This window comes from Pseudophryne corroboree, chromosome 1 (assembly GCF_028390025.1).
Source record: "Pseudophryne corroboree isolate aPseCor3 chromosome 1, aPseCor3.hap2, whole genome shotgun sequence".
In the NCBI taxonomy this organism is placed as follows: Eukaryota; Metazoa; Chordata; class Amphibia; order Anura; family Myobatrachidae; genus Pseudophryne; species Pseudophryne corroboree.
The window spans coordinates 831963021-831982570 of NC_086444.1; the positions used below are offsets into that span (position 1 = coordinate 831963021).

The 19550-nt window shown below is 47.7% G+C and overlaps 1 protein-coding gene across 1 annotated transcript in view; it reads left to right on the forward strand.

The window, feature by feature from the left end:
• SCARB2 (scavenger receptor class B member 2) overlaps nucleotides 1-19550 on the forward strand; it is a 195804-nt gene that overhangs the window by 151912 nt on the left and 24342 nt on the right. The window contains exons 7-8 of the mRNA XM_063919779.1: nucleotides 7300-7478; nucleotides 10064-10182. Coding sequence (XP_063775849.1) covers nucleotides 7300-7478; nucleotides 10064-10182 — 298 coding nt within the window. The remainder of the gene's footprint in view (nucleotides 1-7299; nucleotides 7479-10063; nucleotides 10183-19550) is intronic.

The following is a 19550-nucleotide window of genomic DNA, read 5'->3' on the forward strand; positions in this document are numbered from 1 at the left end:
TCCACCTGTGAGCGAACCCACTGGTCGCTGAAGTTCCGGAGACGGGCCCCCACCGCACCTGGCTCCACCAGTGGAGCCCCAGCGTCATGCGGTGGACTTAGTGGAAGCAGGGGAGGATTTTTGTTCTTGGGAACTGGCTGTATGGTGCAGCTTTTTCCCTCTACCCCTGCCTCTGGGCAGAAAGGACGCGCCTTTAACCCGCTTGCCTTTCTGGGGCCGAAAGGACTGTACCTGATAATACGGTGCTTTCTTAGGCTGTGAGGGAACCTGAGGTAAAAATGTCGACTTCCTAGCTGTTGCTGTGGAATCGAGGTCCGAGAGACCATCCCCAAACAATTCCTCACCCTTGTAAGGCAAAACCTCCATGTGCCTTTTAGAATCCGCATCACCTGTCCACTGCCGAGTCCATAATACTCTCCTGGCAGAAATGGACATTGCATTAATTCTAGATGCCAGCCGGCAAATATCCCTCTGTGCATCTCTCATATATAAGACGACGTCTTTAATATGCTCTATGGTTAGCAAAATCGTATCCCTGTCGAGGGAATCAATATTTTCTGACAGGGTATCGGACCAAGCTGCTGCAGCACTACACATCCAAGCTGAAGCAATAGCAGGTCTCAGTATAGTACTTGAGTGTGTATATACAGACTTCAGGATAGCCTCCTGCTTTCTATCCGCAGGCTCCTTTAAGGTGGCCGTATCCTAAGACGGCAGTGCCACCTTTTTTGATAAGCGTGTGAGCGCCTTATCCACCCTCGGGGATGTCTCCCAACGTAACCTGTCCTCTGGCGGGAAAGGGTACGCCATCAGTAACTTTTTAGAAATCACTAGTTTCTTATCGGGGGAAGCCCACGCTTCTTCACACACTTCATTTAACTCATCTGATGGGGGAAAAAACACTGGCTGCTTTTTCTCCCCAAACATAATACCCTTTTTAGTGGTAACTGGGTTAATGTCAGAAATGTGTAACACATTTTTCATTGCCGTAATCATGCAACGGATGCCCCTTGTGGATTGTGTATATGTCTCATCCTCATCGACACTGGAGTCAGACTCCGTGTCGACATCTGTGTCTGCCATCTGAGGTAGCGGGCGTTTGTGAGCCCCTGATGGTCTTTGAGACGCCTGGGCAGGCACGGGCTGAGAAGCCGGCTGTCCCACGGCTGTTACGTCATCCAGCCTTTTATGTAAGGAGTTGACACTGTCGGTTAATACCTTCCACATATCCACCCACTCTGGTGTCGGCCCCGCAGGGGGTGACATCACACTTATCGGCACCTGCTCCGCCTCCACATAAGCCTCCTCATCAAACATGTCGACACAGCCGTACCGACACACCGCACACACACAGGGAATGCTCTGACTGAGGACAGGACCCCACAAAGTCCTTTGGGGAGACAGAGAGAGAGTATGCCAGCACACACCACAGCGCTATTTAATCAGGGATTTTCACTAACACAAAGTGATTTTTCCCTATAGCTGCTTTACATATACAGTTTGCGCCTAAATTTAGTGCCCCCCCTCTCTTTTTTACCCTTTGAGCCTGGAAACTGCAGGGGAAAGCCTGGGGAGCTGTCTTCCAGCGGAGCTGTGAAGAGGAAATGGCGCCAGTGTGCTGAGGGAGATAGCCCCGCCCCTTTCTCGGCGTACTTCTCCCGCTCTTATATTTCTATTATGGCGGGGGATTTTTGCACATATATAGTTTTTTAGACTATATTATGTGCTGTTTGCCAATGTAAGGTACTCTAATTGCAGCCCAGGGCGCCCCCCCCCAGCGCCCTGCACCCATCAGTGACCGGAGTATGTGGTGTGCATAGGGAGCAATGGCGCACAGCTGCAGTGCTGTGCGCTACCTTAATGAAGACCGGAGTCTTCAGCCGCTGATTTTCAGGATGTTCTTCTTGCTTCTGGCTCTGCAAGTAGGACGGCGGCGCGGCTCCGGGACCAGACGACCGAGGCTGGGCCTGTGTTCAATCCCTCTGGAGCTAATGGTGTCCAGTAGCCTAAGAAGCCCAAGCTAGCTGCAAGCAGGTAGGTTCGCTTCTCTCCACTTAGTCCCTCGTAGCAGTGAGTCTGTTGCCAGCAGATCTCACTGAAAATAAAAAACCTAACAAATACTTTCTTTACTAGAAGCTCAGGAGAGCCCGTAGTGTGCAACCAGCTCGAGCCGGGCACAGATTCTAACTGAGGTCTGGAGGAGGGGCATAGAGGGAGGAGCCAGTGCACACCAGATAGTACCTAATCTTTCTTTTAGAGTGCCCAGTCTCCTGCGGAGCCCGTCTATTCCCCATGGTCCTTATGGAGTACCCAGCATCCACTAGGACGTCAGAGAAATCAAGAGAGGAGAGAAACATTCTCTTTTGATTCCTGAATCTATAATGGGGCTCCCTTGCCCAAGGACCCCAATTATAGGACAGAGAGCTTTTTAGTGTGGGTTGTGTGACAAGTACCTCTGCCACAGTAGAGACAGGAGTAGGTCTTGTATCCTGACTCAGCTTGGCCAGAGGGCAAGACTTGTCACCACACTTTGGCTTGCGCAACTCACAGGTCTGTAGATTGTGGCCTAAACCCCCACAATATAGGCATAAGTTTAAGTTTCTGCGACGCAGACGCTCCTCTTCTGAGAGCCTGGGCCGCAGAAAACTTTTAAACCTTTTCTCTTCAATTAAACCAGAGGATTCTCTTGTCACCATACTGTGAACAAGAGTCTCTTTAGAGATAGATGTACTCTCAACGACTTCTGGCAAGATGAGCAAGATTTTAGTCAGAAGGTTTTGCAGTTGCTTTAAGGATTGCTGCAAAACTTCTAGTCGCTCAGGTCTCAAAGCACTTAAAGCAGAGTTCAGGGCTGAGAGAGATGCCTGCAGGGCTTGCATAGTAGACATAGGAGGATTTAAAACTAGACAAGACTAGGCAAGACTAGACAAGGCAAGACTAGACAAGACTAGACAAGGCAAGACTGAATTTTGAAACTAGACAAAACAAGACTGGATTTTTATTTTTTTTAAATACCGGATTGGATTCTGCACTCTGAGTTCTAGACAGGACTTGATTTCTAAACACCGGACTGGATTCTGCACACTGAATTCTAGACAGGACTGGATTCTAAACACCGGACTGGATTCTGCACACTGAATTCTAGACAGGACTGGATTCTAAACACCGGACTGGATTCTGCACACTGAATTCTAGACAGGACTGGATTCTAAACACCGGACTGGATTCTGCACACTGAATTCTAGACAGGACTGGATTCTAAACACCGGACTGGATTCTAGACTAGACACTGGACTGGGCCAAAAAAGAAAAAAGTTTATTTTCTTTTTTGTGGTACGGCTGGTGATAATGTTTGGTTCCTGGTGCTCAGAACAAGGGAGATGTTATGAAGTGAGTCCAGAGCACCAGGACGTAATACTGGATTTGGTGAAATGGAACGGGAATAGCCCCTGGCACCCTACCTCCGTTGTTTTACCCGTGTTGTCAATTCACGCTTGCAGGACTATGGTTTCTTGGGCCCATGGCAGCCGCGTTTGAAGGGCGGATTAGGTCTGCCCAACTCCGATGCCCCCTCAGGTCTTAAAGAGAGACAAAGCGTGAACTGAGACAGGGTAATAACAAGGGGCCCTCTAACTGAAACAACCAAAGCCAGGGGCTACTAACTAGGCTAAAACTAAATGTATGTGCGGCTTGCCGCCAAAGGAAAAGAACAACAAAGGAAATGCTGACCACACGCCGACACAATACTTTTGTGTACCGGCGGTGACAGCATAAGCAGAACCCTCTGCAAAACACCAGTGACAGATACAACCAAGGAATACAGTGGCCTAGGCCGACGGACGTGGCAAAGCCGCTACTCACGGAACCGGTACAAATACTGGCAAACGGACAGGAACCCCCAATGCTGCCGACACAGACTCTCAGAACTGGAGGACAGGCAGAATCCCAAACGACAGACCGGTGGACACCAAGAAGCCAGAAACTTGACCAGGCATAGGCAAAGCCACAGGACTTCTGGACAGGAACACTTCACGGCAGGACACGGGATCAGACACAGGAATCGACACAGGGACTGACACAGGAATCGACACGGGAAGCAGCTAGACAGACACTGCTAGACAGGAGCTCAGGAACAGGCAGGAACAAGCTCAGAACTCAAACACTCTGGAAGACTGGAAACCTAGAAATATCACCAGCGTCTGTGAATTGCACTCAGCCAGCATATAACAGAGAGGCCTAATTAATTATGTCGTGCAGCTGCCCCGTTGCATGACTCCAAACTGACAAGATGCAATTAGCAGACAGGTGAGACCAACCACATGGAAACAGGCTGCAATTACACAGACTCACCACTGACAGCAAACAAATATCTTCTAAACCAGAGCAAAAGGAAATCCTGGCCTGCAAGAGAACTATAAACATAAAATAGGAATGAACCTGTGGTTCATAACAGTATCCTCTCCTTAAGGGTGAGCTCCGAGCACCCCATGACACCCACGGGGAACATAAACAGAAGTATAACATAAAATACATAACCAAAATGAAACATAGGAATGAGCCACAGCCGTGGCTCATAACACTCTCTCGCCAGAGAGTGTCGATACACTTGGCGATGCAAGTACTAGGCCTCATGGTGTCGGCTTTCGACATGGTGGAGTACGCTCAATTTCATTCCCGCCCTCTGCAGAGGTTAATCCTTTCCAAATGGAACGGTCTGCCTCATCGGATCAGGTCTCAAATGATCTCCTTGACTCCAGAGGTTCGTCTGTCACTGAGCTGGTGGCTACAGGACCAACAGTTGAGCGGGGGCCATCCCTTCTGGATCTCCAACTGGGTCCTCCTGACAACGGATGCCAGTCTGCGAGGTTGGGGCACGGTGTTGGAGCAACACTCTCTCTCCAGGGTCGGTGGACCAGGGAGGAATCTATCCTCCCGGTAAACATTCTGGAATTGCGGGCAGTGTTCAATGCGGTGACTCTGGCTCTGCCTCTGGTACAGAACAGGCCTGTTCAAGTACAGTCAGACAACGCCACCACGGTGGCGTACATAAATCATCAAGGCGGCACTCGAAGCCGCATGGCAATGAGGGAAGTGTTATAAATCCTCCAATGGGCGGAACACCATCTACCAGCAATATCGGCAGTGTTCATTCTGGGAGTCCTCAACTGGGAAGCGGACTTTCACAGTCGTCAGGACGTGCACGCCGGAGAGTGGAGTCTTCATCCCGAAGTCTTTCAACTCCTAGTGGACAAGTGGAGCCTACCAGATGTAGACCTGATGGTGTCTCGACACAGTCACAAGGTTCCGGTCTTCGGAGCAAGGACAAGGGATCCTCAAGCAGCGTTCGTGGATGCATTGGCAATTCCATGGAACTTTCGGCTGCCATACATGTTCCCTCCAGTGTCACTCCTGCCCAGGGTAATACGGAAGTTCAAGCAAGAAGGAGGAATACTACTTCTAGTCGCTCCAGCGTGGCCCAGACGGCATTGGTTCTCAGACCTACAGGGTCTCTCGATAGAGCGTCCTCTTCTGCTTCCTCAATGCCCAGACCTCCTCATTCAGTGCCCTTGTGTCTGCCTGGACCTGGCCAGACTGGCTTTGACGGCGTGGCTCTTGAAGCATCACTCCTGAGAGAAAAAGGATTCTCTGAGGCGGTCATTCAACCTATGTTGAAAGCCCATAAACCAGCTTCGGCTCGGATTTATTACAGGGTCTGGAATTCTTACTTCACATGATTAGCTGCTAAGAGTTATGATACATATACTTTCAAAACTTCCAGACTTTTGGCTTTTCTTCAACAAGGCCTAGACTTGGGCCTTCGTCTGGCCTCCCTCAAGGTTCATATATCTGCCTTGTCAGTGTGGTTTCAGAGAAAAATTGCGTCTCTTCCTGATGTTCACACTTTTACTCAGGGTGTTCTACGGATTCAGCCTCTGTATGTCCCTCCTGTGGCTCCATGGGATCTGTCTGTCGTCTTAAATGCCCTGCAAGAGTCTCCATTTGAACCTCTTGCGTCTGTGGACCTTAAATGCCTTACGCTTAAGGTCGTATATTTCTGTTGGCTATTTCCTCTGCTAGGAGGGTGTCGGACTTAGGCGCTTTCATCTTTTCACCTTAACCAGGAGATGGTGGAGCCGGCCTTCATCTCTTCTGGTCTGTCCTCCAAAGGAAGATCTTTGGATGTGGTACGGGGTCTCCGTGTTTATGTGGAAAGGACTGCCTCTATCAGGAGGTCAGATTCCCTTTTTGTACTGTTTGGTTTTCACAAACGTGGCTGGCCTGCGAATAAGCAGACCTTGGCCAGATGGATTAGAATGATGATTGCACAACCTTATGCGCAGGCTGGGCTCCCAGGTCCTGCTGCTATTAAGGCCCATTCTACTTGGTCGGTTAGACCTACTTGGGCGGCCCGCCGTGGCGTGTCTGCTGAACAATTGTGCAAGGCGGCTACGTGGTCCTCTGTGAACACGTTCATCAGGTTCTATGCCTTTGATACTTCCGCCTCCCAGGATGCTTCCTTTGGACGCCGGGTTCTTGTGCCCGCTACAGTGCGTCCCCTCCCATGAGGAACTGCTTTAGGACATCCCCGATGTTATTCCCTGTGGAATACCAGTGTACCCACTGCAGAAAAGGAGATTTATGGTAGACTTACCATTGTTAAATCTCTTTCTGCGAGGTACACTGGGCTCCACAGGGCGCCCACCCTGACGCACTTAGCTTTATTGGGTTTGTATGGCATTAGCCACTAGTCCCTTTTCCTGTCGTGAGACTGTGGTTCTATGTGACTAACATCTACCGTCTCTTTTACCTGCTACTGCATTGGACTGTTTAACAAAACTGAGCTCCAGTGCCTGGAGGCGGGGCTATAGAGGAGGCGGTGCAATGCATCCTAGGAACAGTCAAAGCTTTAGCCTGTTGGTGTCTCGGATCAAGATCCAGTGGAATCCAGTGTACCTCGCAGAAAGAGATTTAACAATGGTAAGTCTACCATAAATCTCCTTTTTCCTGACACCCACAAAATGGGCAGTTACAACCCCCGAAACGTCCGCTTCCTGTCAATCACTTTGCGAACGCCCAGCGATCCAAAAAAGACGTATAGGATTTTTTTTCAGTTTGGCCTTGTTATTCGATAATCGCCCACTGTTCGATTTCGCACAACAGTGATCAAGTGTGAATTAGGCCCTTTATCTGTTTAAATGCACCTTCACAGGTTTACTCCCCTTAAGCAATGAGGTACTCAATTTTTCATCCTTTTAACATTAAATTTCACTAAATTTAACACTGCTTTTTCTTTTCCAGGTCCTTGTATGCAACTTATGAAACCTCTAAAAGTGTGAAGAACATTGATGTCTTTCGTTTCGTCCCCCCTGCCAAAGTTTATGCCAATGCAACTGTCAATCCTGATAACGCAGGATTCTGTGTGCCAGAGGGGAACTGCCTTCCGGCAGGCCTGCTTAATGTCAGTCGGTGCAAGCAAGGTATGGAATTGTGCTTACAATTTAACACAGATAACAGATATTTTACTTGACTGTCAATTTGAGACCTTTTGCAAAGGGAAACAGCCATAATAATAGTGTTCATTTTAGCACCCTGCACCTCTCACAACCCGTGGGGTTCCTCCTTTCTGCCCGGGGTGTCGCTCTCTGCTCTGGTGCTTCTAGAGGAACTACACAGATTGAGAGGTGCAGGGTACTAGAATGAACAGTCTCTCTCTCTCTCTCTCTCTCTCTCTCTATATATATATATATATATACACACACACACACACACACACACACACACACACACACACACAGTGCATCCTCCATAATGACAACATGAAAAAAGTTTATTTGAAACTTTTGCACATTTGTTACAAAGATAAAAAAAACTAAGAAATAAAGTGTATAGAAGTATTCACAGCCTTTGCCATGAAGCTCAAAATTGAGCTCAGGTGCACCCTGTTTCCACTGATCATCCTTGAGATGTTTCTACAGCTTAATTGGAGTCCACCTGTGGTAAATTCAGTTGATTGGACATGATTTGGAAAGGCACACACCTAACTATATAATGTCCCACACTTAACAGTGCATGTCTGAGCACAAACCAAGCATGAAGTCAAAGGCATTGTCTGTAGATATCCGAGACAGGATTGTCTCGAGGCACCAATGTGGTGAAGAGTACAGAAAAACATCTGCTGCTTTGAAGGTCCCAATGAGCACAGTGGCCTCCATTATCCGTAAATGGAAGAAGTTCGGAACCACCAGGACTCTTCCTACAGCTGGCTGGCCCTCTAAAGTGAGCGATCGGGGAGGAATGGCCCTAGTCAGGAAGGTGACCAAGAACCCAATGGTCACTCTGTCAGAGCTACAGCATTCCTCTGTGGAGAGAGGAGAACCTTCCAGAAGGACAGCTTTCTCTGCAGCAATCCACCAATCAGGCCTATATGATAAAGTGGCCAGACGGAAGCCACTCTTTAGTAAAAAGCACATGGCAGCCCGCCTGGAGTTTGCCAAAATGCACCTGAAGGACTCTTAGACCAGGAGAAACAAAATTCTCTGGTCTGATGAGACAAAGATTGAACTCTTTGGAGTGAATGCCGGGTGTCATGTTTGGAGGAAACCAGGCACTGCTCATCACCAGGCCAATACTATCCCTACAGTGAAGCATGATGGTGGCAGCATTATGCTGTGGGGATGTTTTCAGCGGCAGGAACTGGGAGACTACTCAGGATAGTGGGAAAGACGAATGCAGCAATGTACAGAGACATCCTGGATGAAAACCTGCTCCAGAGCGCTCTTGACCTCAGACTGGTTCATCTTTCAGCAGGATAAAGACCCTAAGCACACGGCCAAGATATCAACAGAGTGCCTTCTGGACAACTCTGTGAATGTCCTTAAGTGGCCCAGCCAGAGCCCAGACTTGAATCTGATTAAACATCTCTGGAGAGATCTGAAAATGGCTGTGCACCGACGCTTCCCATCCAACCTGATGGAGCTTGAGAGGTGCTGCAAAGAGGAATGGGCCACACTGCCCAAAGATAGGTGTGCCAAGCTTGTGGCATCATATTCAAAAAGACTTAAGGCTGTAATTGCTGCCAAAGGTGCACCAACAAAGTATTGAGCAAAGGCTGTGATTTCTTAGTTTTTTATTTTTCCATCAATAATTTTTTTATTGAAAACAGATTTTCATTTTGCAGGGGGAAGGGGTACAGAAAAGAAGGAGGGAGAGGGATACAAAACCAAGGGACGGGATGCAAACAAGTTTTTTATTTTTAATAAATTTGCAAAAATATATAAAAAAACAACTTTTTTTCACGTTGTCATTATGGAGTATTGTGTGAAGAATTTTGAGGGAAAAAATAAATTCATTCCATTTTGGAATAAGAATGTAACATAACAAAATGGAAAAAGTGAAGCGCTCTGAATACTTTCCGGATGCACTATATATGTGTGTGTGTATGTATATATAGCAATAATATAAAAAATATCCCTGATACACTAATGTTTGCTTGTCAGCTGTGCCATTGTTGACCAGATTGGCTAGACATTGATGTGGACATTTGACATGTGCTTGTGTGTTTATTAGTTGTCCACGCTACCTGGACAGAGAAGTAAATAAAATGATAATATGAAAAGTGAGATTATAAGGGGACAGAAGGGAATGGTCAAGACCAAAATTAACCTTGAATGTATGATTAAAGTACAATTCTATTTCCAATAAATAAATAAATAAATAAATAGATATTTAAATAATTTAGCTGTCATCTTGCTAATACATTGCCAATGTGTATAATATATGCAATATCTAAATTTAGCTTTATGGTCTAAGCCTAGGTCCCCAACTACTAATTACTATACAATAAATAAATAAATATATATATATATGTCATTATCTCAGTGTGGTGCCCAAAAAATGTGGGTTTTTGGATAAGGGATACTCAACCTGTAGTAAAATATCTACCACAGGCAAATAAGGCAACTTTGTTGGGCTCCCAATAGGTTATCGACAAAAAAGTTACATTATATCCTGCACAATTTTTTGACAGGCTTAGCAAATTTTATTTTGTATGTTCTCTTGACAGGTGCACCCATCATATTGTCACCTCCCCATTTCTACCAAACTGATGAATCTGTTATTAAAAGCATAATAGGTATTAATCCCAACAAACAAGATCATGAAACCTTCCTGGACATCGATCCGGTAAGATAAATGAATAAAGTATTAGGAATAATGGTTTATGACACCAATATTAATAATAAGTTAATCATAACTTCTTAATAGATATGTTTGGGATCAGTGCTGTAGAGAGCTGGACTGGTCCTGGTAATTTGTTTGGGCGTGACCTAATCATGAGAGGCATGAACATGCCCCCTAAGAGATAAAAATAAGAAAAAAGATATACTTATCGCCACGAAGACCAAAGAGACGCAGTGACATGCTCAGTCACGGGCAAATCCTGGGGGCAGTATGATAGCTTCCTACCCCCTACACAAGCAGACACTGCTTAGCCGCAGCAGCTTCTCTGGCCCCACTGCAGCCATGCTGGACTCTGTAGAGGCAGGTAAGGTGGGAGGGGGGGTTGCAGCAGACCCAGGTAATTGGTACGCGTCACCTCACCACCACCACCTCAGCGATCCTGATAGGGATATACTGTATGTAAGTGCAAAACATCAGTGGACCATGCGTGATGCTATAAAGAGGTACTAGAGAACGCTTTCTGTGGGTTCTAGAATGACTGACACAAGTTAGTATAAAATGGAGCCGAAATCTTAAAATTATTTTCTCTAACGTCCTAGTGGATGCTGGGGACTCCGTAAGGACCATGGGGAATAGACGGGCTCCGCAGGAGACATGGGCACTTTAAGAAAGAATTTAGATTCTGGTGTGCTCTGGCTCCTCCCTCTATGTCCCTCCTCCAGACCTCAGTTTGAATCTGTGCCCGGACGAGCTGGGTGCTTTTCAGTGAGCTCTCCCGAGCTTGCTGTGAGAAAGTATTTTGTTAGGTTTTTTATTTTCAGGGAGCTCTGCTGGCAACAGACTCCCTGCATCGTGGGATAGAGGGGAGAGAAGCAGCCCTACTCTCAGAAGCTAGGTCCTGTTTCTTAGGTTACTGGACACCATTAGCTCCAGAGGGATCATACACAGGATCTCACCCTCGTCGTCCGATCCCAGTGCCGCGCCGCCGCCCCCCTCGCAGAGCCGGAAGACAGAAGCCGGGTGAGTATGAGAAGCAAGAAGACTTCGAAATCGGCGTCAGAAGACTCCATTCTTCATATGAGGTAACGCACAGCACTGCAGCTGTGCGCCATTGCTCCAAACACACCTCACATACTCCGGTCACTGTAAGGGTGCAGGGCGCAGGGAGGGGGGGGCGCCCTGGCAGCATATGGACCTCTGTTGGCAAAAGTACTCATATATACAGTTGGGCACTGTATATATGTATGAGCCCCCGCCACAAAGATATGTATTTTAGCGGGACAGAAGCCCGCCGTCGAGGGGGCGGGGCTTCTCCCTCAGCACTCACCAGCGCCATTTTTTCTCCACAGCTCCGCTGAGAAGAAGCTCCCCAGGCTCTCCCCTGCAGATCACGGTAGAAAAGGGTAAAAGGAGAGGGGGGGCACATTATTAGCCGCTAAAAACACTATACAGCAGCTACTGGGTTAACATTAAGTTACTGTGTTATTCCTGGGTTATATAGCGCTGGGGTGTGTGCTGGCATACGCTCTCTCTGTCTCACCAAAGGGCCTTGTGGGGGAACTGTCTTCAAAAAGGGCATTCCCTGTGTGTGTGGTGTGTCGGTACGCTTGTGTCGACATGTCTGATGAGGAAGGCTATGTGGAAGCAGAGCGGGAGCAAATGAATGTGGTGTCTCTGCCGACGGCACCGACACCTGATTGGATGGATATGTGGAAGGTTTTAAATGATAATGTTAATTCCTTACATAAAAGGTTGGAAAAAGCTGAAGCCTCAGGACAGTCAGGGTCTCAACCCATGCCTGATCCTATGTCGCAGAGGCCGACAGGGTCTCAGAAGCGCCCACAATCCCAAATTAATGACACAGATACCGACATGGATTCTGACTCCAGTGTCGATTACGATGAGGCAAAGTTACAGCCAAAATTGGCTAAATCCATCCGTTATATGATTATAGCTATTAAGGATGTGTTGCACATCATAGAGGAAACCCCAGTCCCTGACAGGAGGGTTCATATGTATGGGGAAAAGAGGCCGCAGGTAACTTTTCCCCCCTCACACGAGCTCAATGAGTTATGTGAAAAGGCTTGGGAATCTCCAGATAAACAACTGCAGATTTCCAAAAGGATTCTTATGGCGAATCCTCCCCTAGGGTGGACAAAGCTTTGACACGCTTATCCAAGAAGGTAGCCCTGCCGTCACAGGATATGGCTACCCTCAAAGATGCTGCGGATAGAAAACAGGAGGGTACCCTGAAGTCCATTTATACACATTCAGGTACCTTACTGAGGCCGGCAATCGCGTCGGCCTGGGTGTGTAGTGCTGTAGCAGCTTGGACGGATACCTTATCTGAGGAACTTGATACCTTAGACAAGGATACTATATTAATGACCCTGGGGCATATTAAAGACGCTGTCCTTTATATGAGAGATGCTCAGAGAGACATTAGCCTACTAGGTTCTAGAATAAATGCTATGTCGATTTCTGCCAGAAGGGTCCTGTGGACTCGGCAATGGACAGGTGATGCCGACTCAAAAAGGCACATGTAGGTTTTACCTTACAAGGGTGAGGAATTGTTTGGGGAGGGTCTCTCGGACCTGGTCTCCACAGCTACGGATGGAAAGTCAAATTTTTTGCCACATGTTTCCTCACAGCCTAAGAAAGCACCGTATTACCAAATGCAGTCCTTTCGATCACAGAAAAACAAGAAAGTCCGAGGTGCGGCCTTTCTTGCCAGGGGCAGGGGCAGAGGAAAGAAGCTGCACAACACAGCTAGTTCCCAGGAACAGAAGTCCTCCCCGGCTTCCACTAAATCCACCGCATGACGCTGGGGCTCCACAGGCGGAGCTAGGCCCGGTGGGGGCGCGTCTCCAAAATTTCAGCCACAAGTGGGTTCACTCCCAGTTGGATCCCTGGGCAATAGATATTGTGTCTCAGGGATACAAGCTGGAGTTCGAAGAGATGCCCCCTCACTGATACCTCAAATCGGCCCTGCCAGCTTCCCCCTTAGAGAGGGAAATAGTGTTAACTGCAATTCACAAATTGTATCTTCAACAGGTGGTGGTCAAGGTTCTCCTCCTTCAACAAGGAAAGGGTTATTATTCGACCATGTTTGTGGTACCAAAACCGGACGGTTCAGTCAGACCCATATTGAATTTAAAATCCCTGAACATGTACCTAAAAAGGTTCCGGTTCAAGATGGAATCGCTGAGAGCGGTCATTGCAAGCCTGGAAGGGGGGGGGATTTTATGGTGTCTCTGGACATAAAGGATGCATACCTTCATGTCCCCATTTATCCACCTCATCAGGCGTACCTCAGATTTGTGGTACAGGAATGTCATTACCAATTTCAGACGTTGCCGTTTGGTCTCTCCGCGGCTACGAGAATATTTACCAAGGTAATGGCGGAAATGATGGTACTCCTGCGGAAGCAAGGGGTCACAATTATCCCATACTTGGACGATCTCCTCATAAAAGCGAGGTCAAGAGAGCAGTTGCTGATCAGCGTAGCACGTTCTCTGTAAGTGTTACGGCAACACGGCTGGATTCTAAATATTCCAAAGTCGCAGTTGGTTCCTACGACTCGTCTGCCTTTCCTGGGCATGATTATGGACACAGACCAGAAAAGGGTTTATCTCCTGATAGAGAAAGTTCAGGAACTCATGACACTGGTCAGGGACCTATTAAAACCAAAACAGGTGTCAGTGCATCACTGCACTCGAGTCCTGGGACAGATGGTGGCATCATATGAGGCCATTCCCTTCGGCAGGTTCCATGCGAGGACCTTTCAATGGGACTTACTGGACAAATGGTCCGGATCACATATTCAGATGCATCGGTTAATCACCCTATCCCCCAGGGCCAGGGTGTCTCTCCTGTGGTGGCTGCAGAGTGCTCACCTTCTCGAGGGCCGCAGATTCGGCATTCAGGACTGGGTCCTGGTGACCACGGATGCAAGCCTCCGAGGGTGGGGAGCAGTCACACAGGGAAGAAATTTCCAAGGTCTGTGGTCAAGTCAGGAGACTTGCCTTCACATCAACATCTTGGAGCTAAGGGCCATTTACAACGCCCTACGTCAAGCACAGACCCTGCTTCGCGGTCAACCAGTTCTGATTCAGTCAGACAACATCACCGCTGTGGCTCATGTAAACCGACAAGGCGGCACAAGGAGCAAGGTGGCGATGGCGGAAGCCACCAGAATTCTTCGCTGGGCGGAGAATCACGTAAGCGCACTGTCAGCAGTGTTCATCCCGGGGGTAGACAACTGGGAAGCAGACTTCCTCAGCAGGCACGACCTCCACCCGGGGGAGTGGGGACTTCATCAAGAAGTCTTCGCACAGATTGCAAATCGGTGGGAACTGCCACAGGTGGACATGATGGCATCCCGCCTCAACAAGAAACTACAGAGGTATTGCGCCAGGTCAAGAGACCCTCAGGCGATAGCTGTAGACGCCCTGGTGACACCGTGGGTGTTCCAATCGGTCTATGTATTTCCTCCTCTTCCTCTCATACCCAAGGTGTTGAGAATCATAAGAAAGAGAGGAGTGAGAACAATACTCATTGTTCCGGATTGGCCAAGAAGGACTTAGTATCCAGATCTGCAAGAAATGCTCACAGAGGACCCGTGGCCTCTTCCTCTAAGACAGGACTTGTTGCAACAAGGGCCCTGTCTGTACCAAGACTTACCGCGGCTGCGTTTGACGGCATGGCGGTTGAACGCCGGATCCTAGCGGAAAAAGGCATTCCGGATGAGGTCATTCCTACGCTGATAAAGGCTAGGAAGGACGTGACAGCTCAACATTATCACCGTGTATGGCGAAGATATGTTGCTTGGTGTGAGGCCAGGAATGCCCCTACGGAGAAATTCCAGCTGGGCCGTTTCCTTCACTTCCTACAGTCAGGAGTGACTTTGGGCCTAAAATTGGGTTCCATTAAGGTCCAGATTTCGGCCCTATCCATTTTCTTTCAAAAGAGCTGGCTTCTCTACCTGAAGTTCAGACGTTTGTGAAGGGAGTGCTGCATATTCGGCCCCCTTTTGTGCCCCCGGTGGCACCTTGGGATCTTAACGTGGTGTTGAGTTTCCTGAAATCCCACTGGTTTGAACCACTCAAAACGGTGGAATTTAAATATCTCACGTGGAAGGTGGTCATGCTACTAGCATTGGCTTCGGCTAGGCGTGTGTCAGAATTAGCGGCTTTGTCACATAAAAGCCCCTATCTGGTTTTCCATGCGGATAGAGCAGAGTTGCGGACCCGTCCACAATTCCTGCCAAAAGTGGTTTCATCTTTTCATATAAACCAACCTATTGTGGTGCCTGTGGCTACTACTGACTTGGAGGATTCCGAGTTGCTTGATGTGGTCAGGGCTTTGAAGGTTTATGTAGCCAGAACGGCTAGAGTCAGGAAAACAGACTCTTTGTTTATCCTGTATGCTTCCAACAAGCTTGGTGCGCCTGCTTCAAAGCAAACTATTGCTCGCTGGATCTGTAACGCGATTCAGCAGGCTCATTCTGCGGCTGGATTGCCGCTGCCAAAATCAGTTAAGGCCCATTCCACTAGGAAGGTGGGCTCTTCTTGGGCGGCTGCCCGAGGGGTCTCGGCATTACAGCTGTGCCGAGCGGCTACTTGGTCAGGTTCAAACACTTTGCAAAGTTTTACAAGTTTGATACACTGGCTGAGGAGGACCTTGTGTTTGCTCATTCGGTGCTGCAGAGTCATCCGCACTCTCCCGCCCGTTTGGGAGCTTTGGTATAATCCCCATGGTCTTTACGGAGTCCCCAGCATCCACTAGGACAGTGGTTCTCAAACTCGGTCCTCAGGACCCCACACAGTGCATGTTTTGCAGGTAACCCAGCAGGTGCACAGGTGTATTAATTACTCACTGTCACATTTTAAAAGCTCCACAGGTGGAGCTAATTATTTCACTTGTGATTCTGTGAGGAAACCTGCAAAACATGCACCGTGTGGGGTCCTGAGGAACGAGTTTGAGAACCTGTGCACTAAGACGTTAGAGAAAATAAGATTTTACTTACCGGTAAATCTATTTCTCGTAGTCCGTAGTGGATGCTGGGCGCCCGTCCCAAGTGCGGACTTCTTCTGCAATACTTGTATATAGTTATTGCTGCAATAAGGGCTATGTTATTGTTGCATCAGGGTGTGTTGTTGTTCATACTGTTGACTGGGTAAGTTTATCACAACTTATACGGTGTGATTGGTGTGGCTGGTATGAATCTTGCCCTGGATTTCCAAAATCCTTTCCTTGTACTGTCAGCTCTTCCGGGCACAGTTTCTCTAACTGAGGTCTGGAGGAGGGACATAGAGGGAGGAGCCAGAGCACACCAGAATCTAAATTCTTTCTTAAAGTGCCCATGTCTCCTGCGGAGCCCGTCTATTCCCCATGGTCTATACGGAGTCCCCAGCATCCACTACGGACTACGAGAAATAGATTTACCAGTAAGTAAAATCTTATTATTTCCCCGGTGGGAATGAGGGTATATGTGAGAAAGCTAATAGACAGGGGCAAGCGAGAGAAAAGCTGGTGGATGGGAGGGGGTATTGGTCATTAGGTCAACCACACTTAGGTCGACAGTCATTAGGTCGACCACTATTGGTCGACATGCAGTAGGTCAACATGGTCAATAGGTCGACATGTACTAGCTCGACATGGAAAAAGGTCGACATGAGTTTTATTACTGTTTTCATGTAGTTTTTTTCGTAAAGTGACGGGGAACCCCAATTAGTGCACCGTGTCCCCTCGCATGGCTCGCTTTGCTCGCCATGCTTCGGGCAAGGTGCCTCGCTCCGCTACTGCTGTGCTCGGCACAGGTTATCATTCCCAATTGTAGTCCACGTGGATCGTAAAGTATGAAAAAGTTTTAAATAAAAAGCAATTTTTAAAAAAAAAAACTCAAGTCGACCTAATACATGTCAACCTATTGACCATGTCGGCCTAATGCATGTCGACCTAGTGACTGTCGACCTAATGACCGTAACCCGATGGGAGCCATGTGAGGGAAAAGCTTGCGGGCAGGGTGGGATATGTGCGAAAAATTGGGGGGCAGTACGGGGCATGACGGCGTATAGCAGTAGGTGTGATTCTGGAATGACCTCTGTATAGGGATCCGTGTATATCAGTTTGTGAGATACTATATCAGTGTGACTTGTATACAGTGATCAGTCTGCATCAGATGTGTGTTATTGGTGGGACTTGTGTATACTCATCATGTGTCATTATGTCAATGTGACCTGGTGATTAGTGTGTATAAGGGGTGTCTGATGTCAGTGTGATCTGTGTATGGTGATCAGTGCATAGAGTGGTATCTACAGATAGAAGGAGCCTCAAATTGGAATCAGCTCTGATGTGTCACATACTCTTATGCTGCATTCACACCGCAAATGCCGGGTCCTACCCGGTAAGACAAACGCGTACTTACCGGGTGGGATCCGGCATTTGCGCTCCGTTGCAGGCTTCCCGACCCGGCAATATACCGGGTCGGTTGCCATGACAACGGAGGCCGCAGCAGGGGCGGGGGTGGAGGCGGCGTCGGGAGATGAGCTCATCTCCAGCGCCGCCTCTCCCTATCTTGTGAATGGGAACCGTGTCGCATCGACACGGCTCCCATTCACACCGCACCTGACCCGGTAATCAACCCGGGTAAAACCCTTCTTTTTTACCGGGTTGATTTACCGGGTCAGGCGACCCGCTAAATCGCCCAGTGTGCTTTCACATCGCACACTGACCCGGTTCGACACGGCAATATGCCGTGTCGGTATCGGGTTATTTGTGCGATGTGAAAGGGGTATTAGAGGTGTCATCAGTTTCTGGTTGTACTTTGCTCTTGTTTGAGCAATACTGTTACATTACACAGTCACAAGACAAATGTGTCACCAAATGCACATTTTCATGATTGAACTTTCACTGTTTCTTATCAACCCCAGAAAGCACAGGAAATGAAAGCTATGATGCAACGTACCACACCTGATGTAACAAAAGTGATTGGACCCGTACAGCAAATAGCTCATCGAGCTTTTCCAATCACTTTTGTCTATATAGTAGTCAACATTGTAAAGACTGAAATATTTGCAAGGAGAGGAAAATGAGTTATGTTACAGTACATCAAGGTGACAGCTCCTGTTGCACTTATTCTGTGGTTTTTAAATGGATCATGCGTCAAAATCCCATTATTAATTACCCCCATACATTTACATTAACCCCATAATTACCTCCTTTAGACTCATAAAATAATCTTCATCTTAATTAACCATATTAAAGTATTAACCCCTTAACCCTCTTAATATAACATTTCTTAAAATCTACCAGATGCTAATCCCTCCCTTTACCCTAACTCACCTGTTAGTGATCTGATTCTGCCCTTGTTACAGCCACACAGTGCGGCCTCTGCCATCAGAAGGGAAATTGGGGCTGCACAGCCTACTGTTGCAGTGCACATCCTCTGGGTGGGAAAAAGACATATGCTGCCAAATGCCTTCCCTCCCCATTGCTCGGGTAAACTATAAAGTAAACACTGGGATTGTGGCTTCCCTGCTGATGCCCTCAAATAGTTTTGATTCTTAACTTCATGTTTTTCATGGAATAGTAAAATATATCTAAATATATAATATAGAAACACACTAATTGGAATGGTTATAATTACTGATCAAAAATATACTTTGTCCTGAGTTATAATACCATAGATAATACTTTTATTGGTGCAGTGCCCAGTCACATATATCTGCTTAGCTGGCTGTATCCCGATAGATGGGATGCAGGTGGTCATGTGGCTGACGCTAGAATCCCGACACCACTCTGGAGAACAGCACCGGAAGACCGACAGCCGGCATCCCGATGGTCTCTGTTAGGGTTAGGACCGTGGGGGTTAGGCACTGGGGGGGGGGGGGGGGGGGATGGAGGATTAGCCCAACCGCCACCCCCAGAGGGTTAGGGTAAGGGAGGGATGGGGGGGGGGTTTAAAAATACTTATCCCCTCCGACTTCGGGATCGGTCATGTGACCTCCGGCATCTCGACGGCCGGGATTTCATATCGAACCCCAGCCAGCACCACCTTTTGGGGGGGGCTATATACTAAGCCTGGGTGAGGCTAGTATATAAAATATATGGAGCTAAAGGACCAGCCAATCAGCTTCTAACTGCCATGGAGTAGATTGTGTTTGAAAAGTGACAGTTAGTAGTTGGTTGGTTGGTAGTTTATCTCCACCTACTTTATATCTCTCCAAGGCTTAGTACATATATCCTTTAGTATCTTATTAGCTCACATTTAGTTAAATTCCTATGTACAAATGGAATTGCTTTGGCCAGAATGTTTGCTAGTTTGTCTCTGGGAGTACATAAAGATTGAGAGATAGGGAGTATATTTA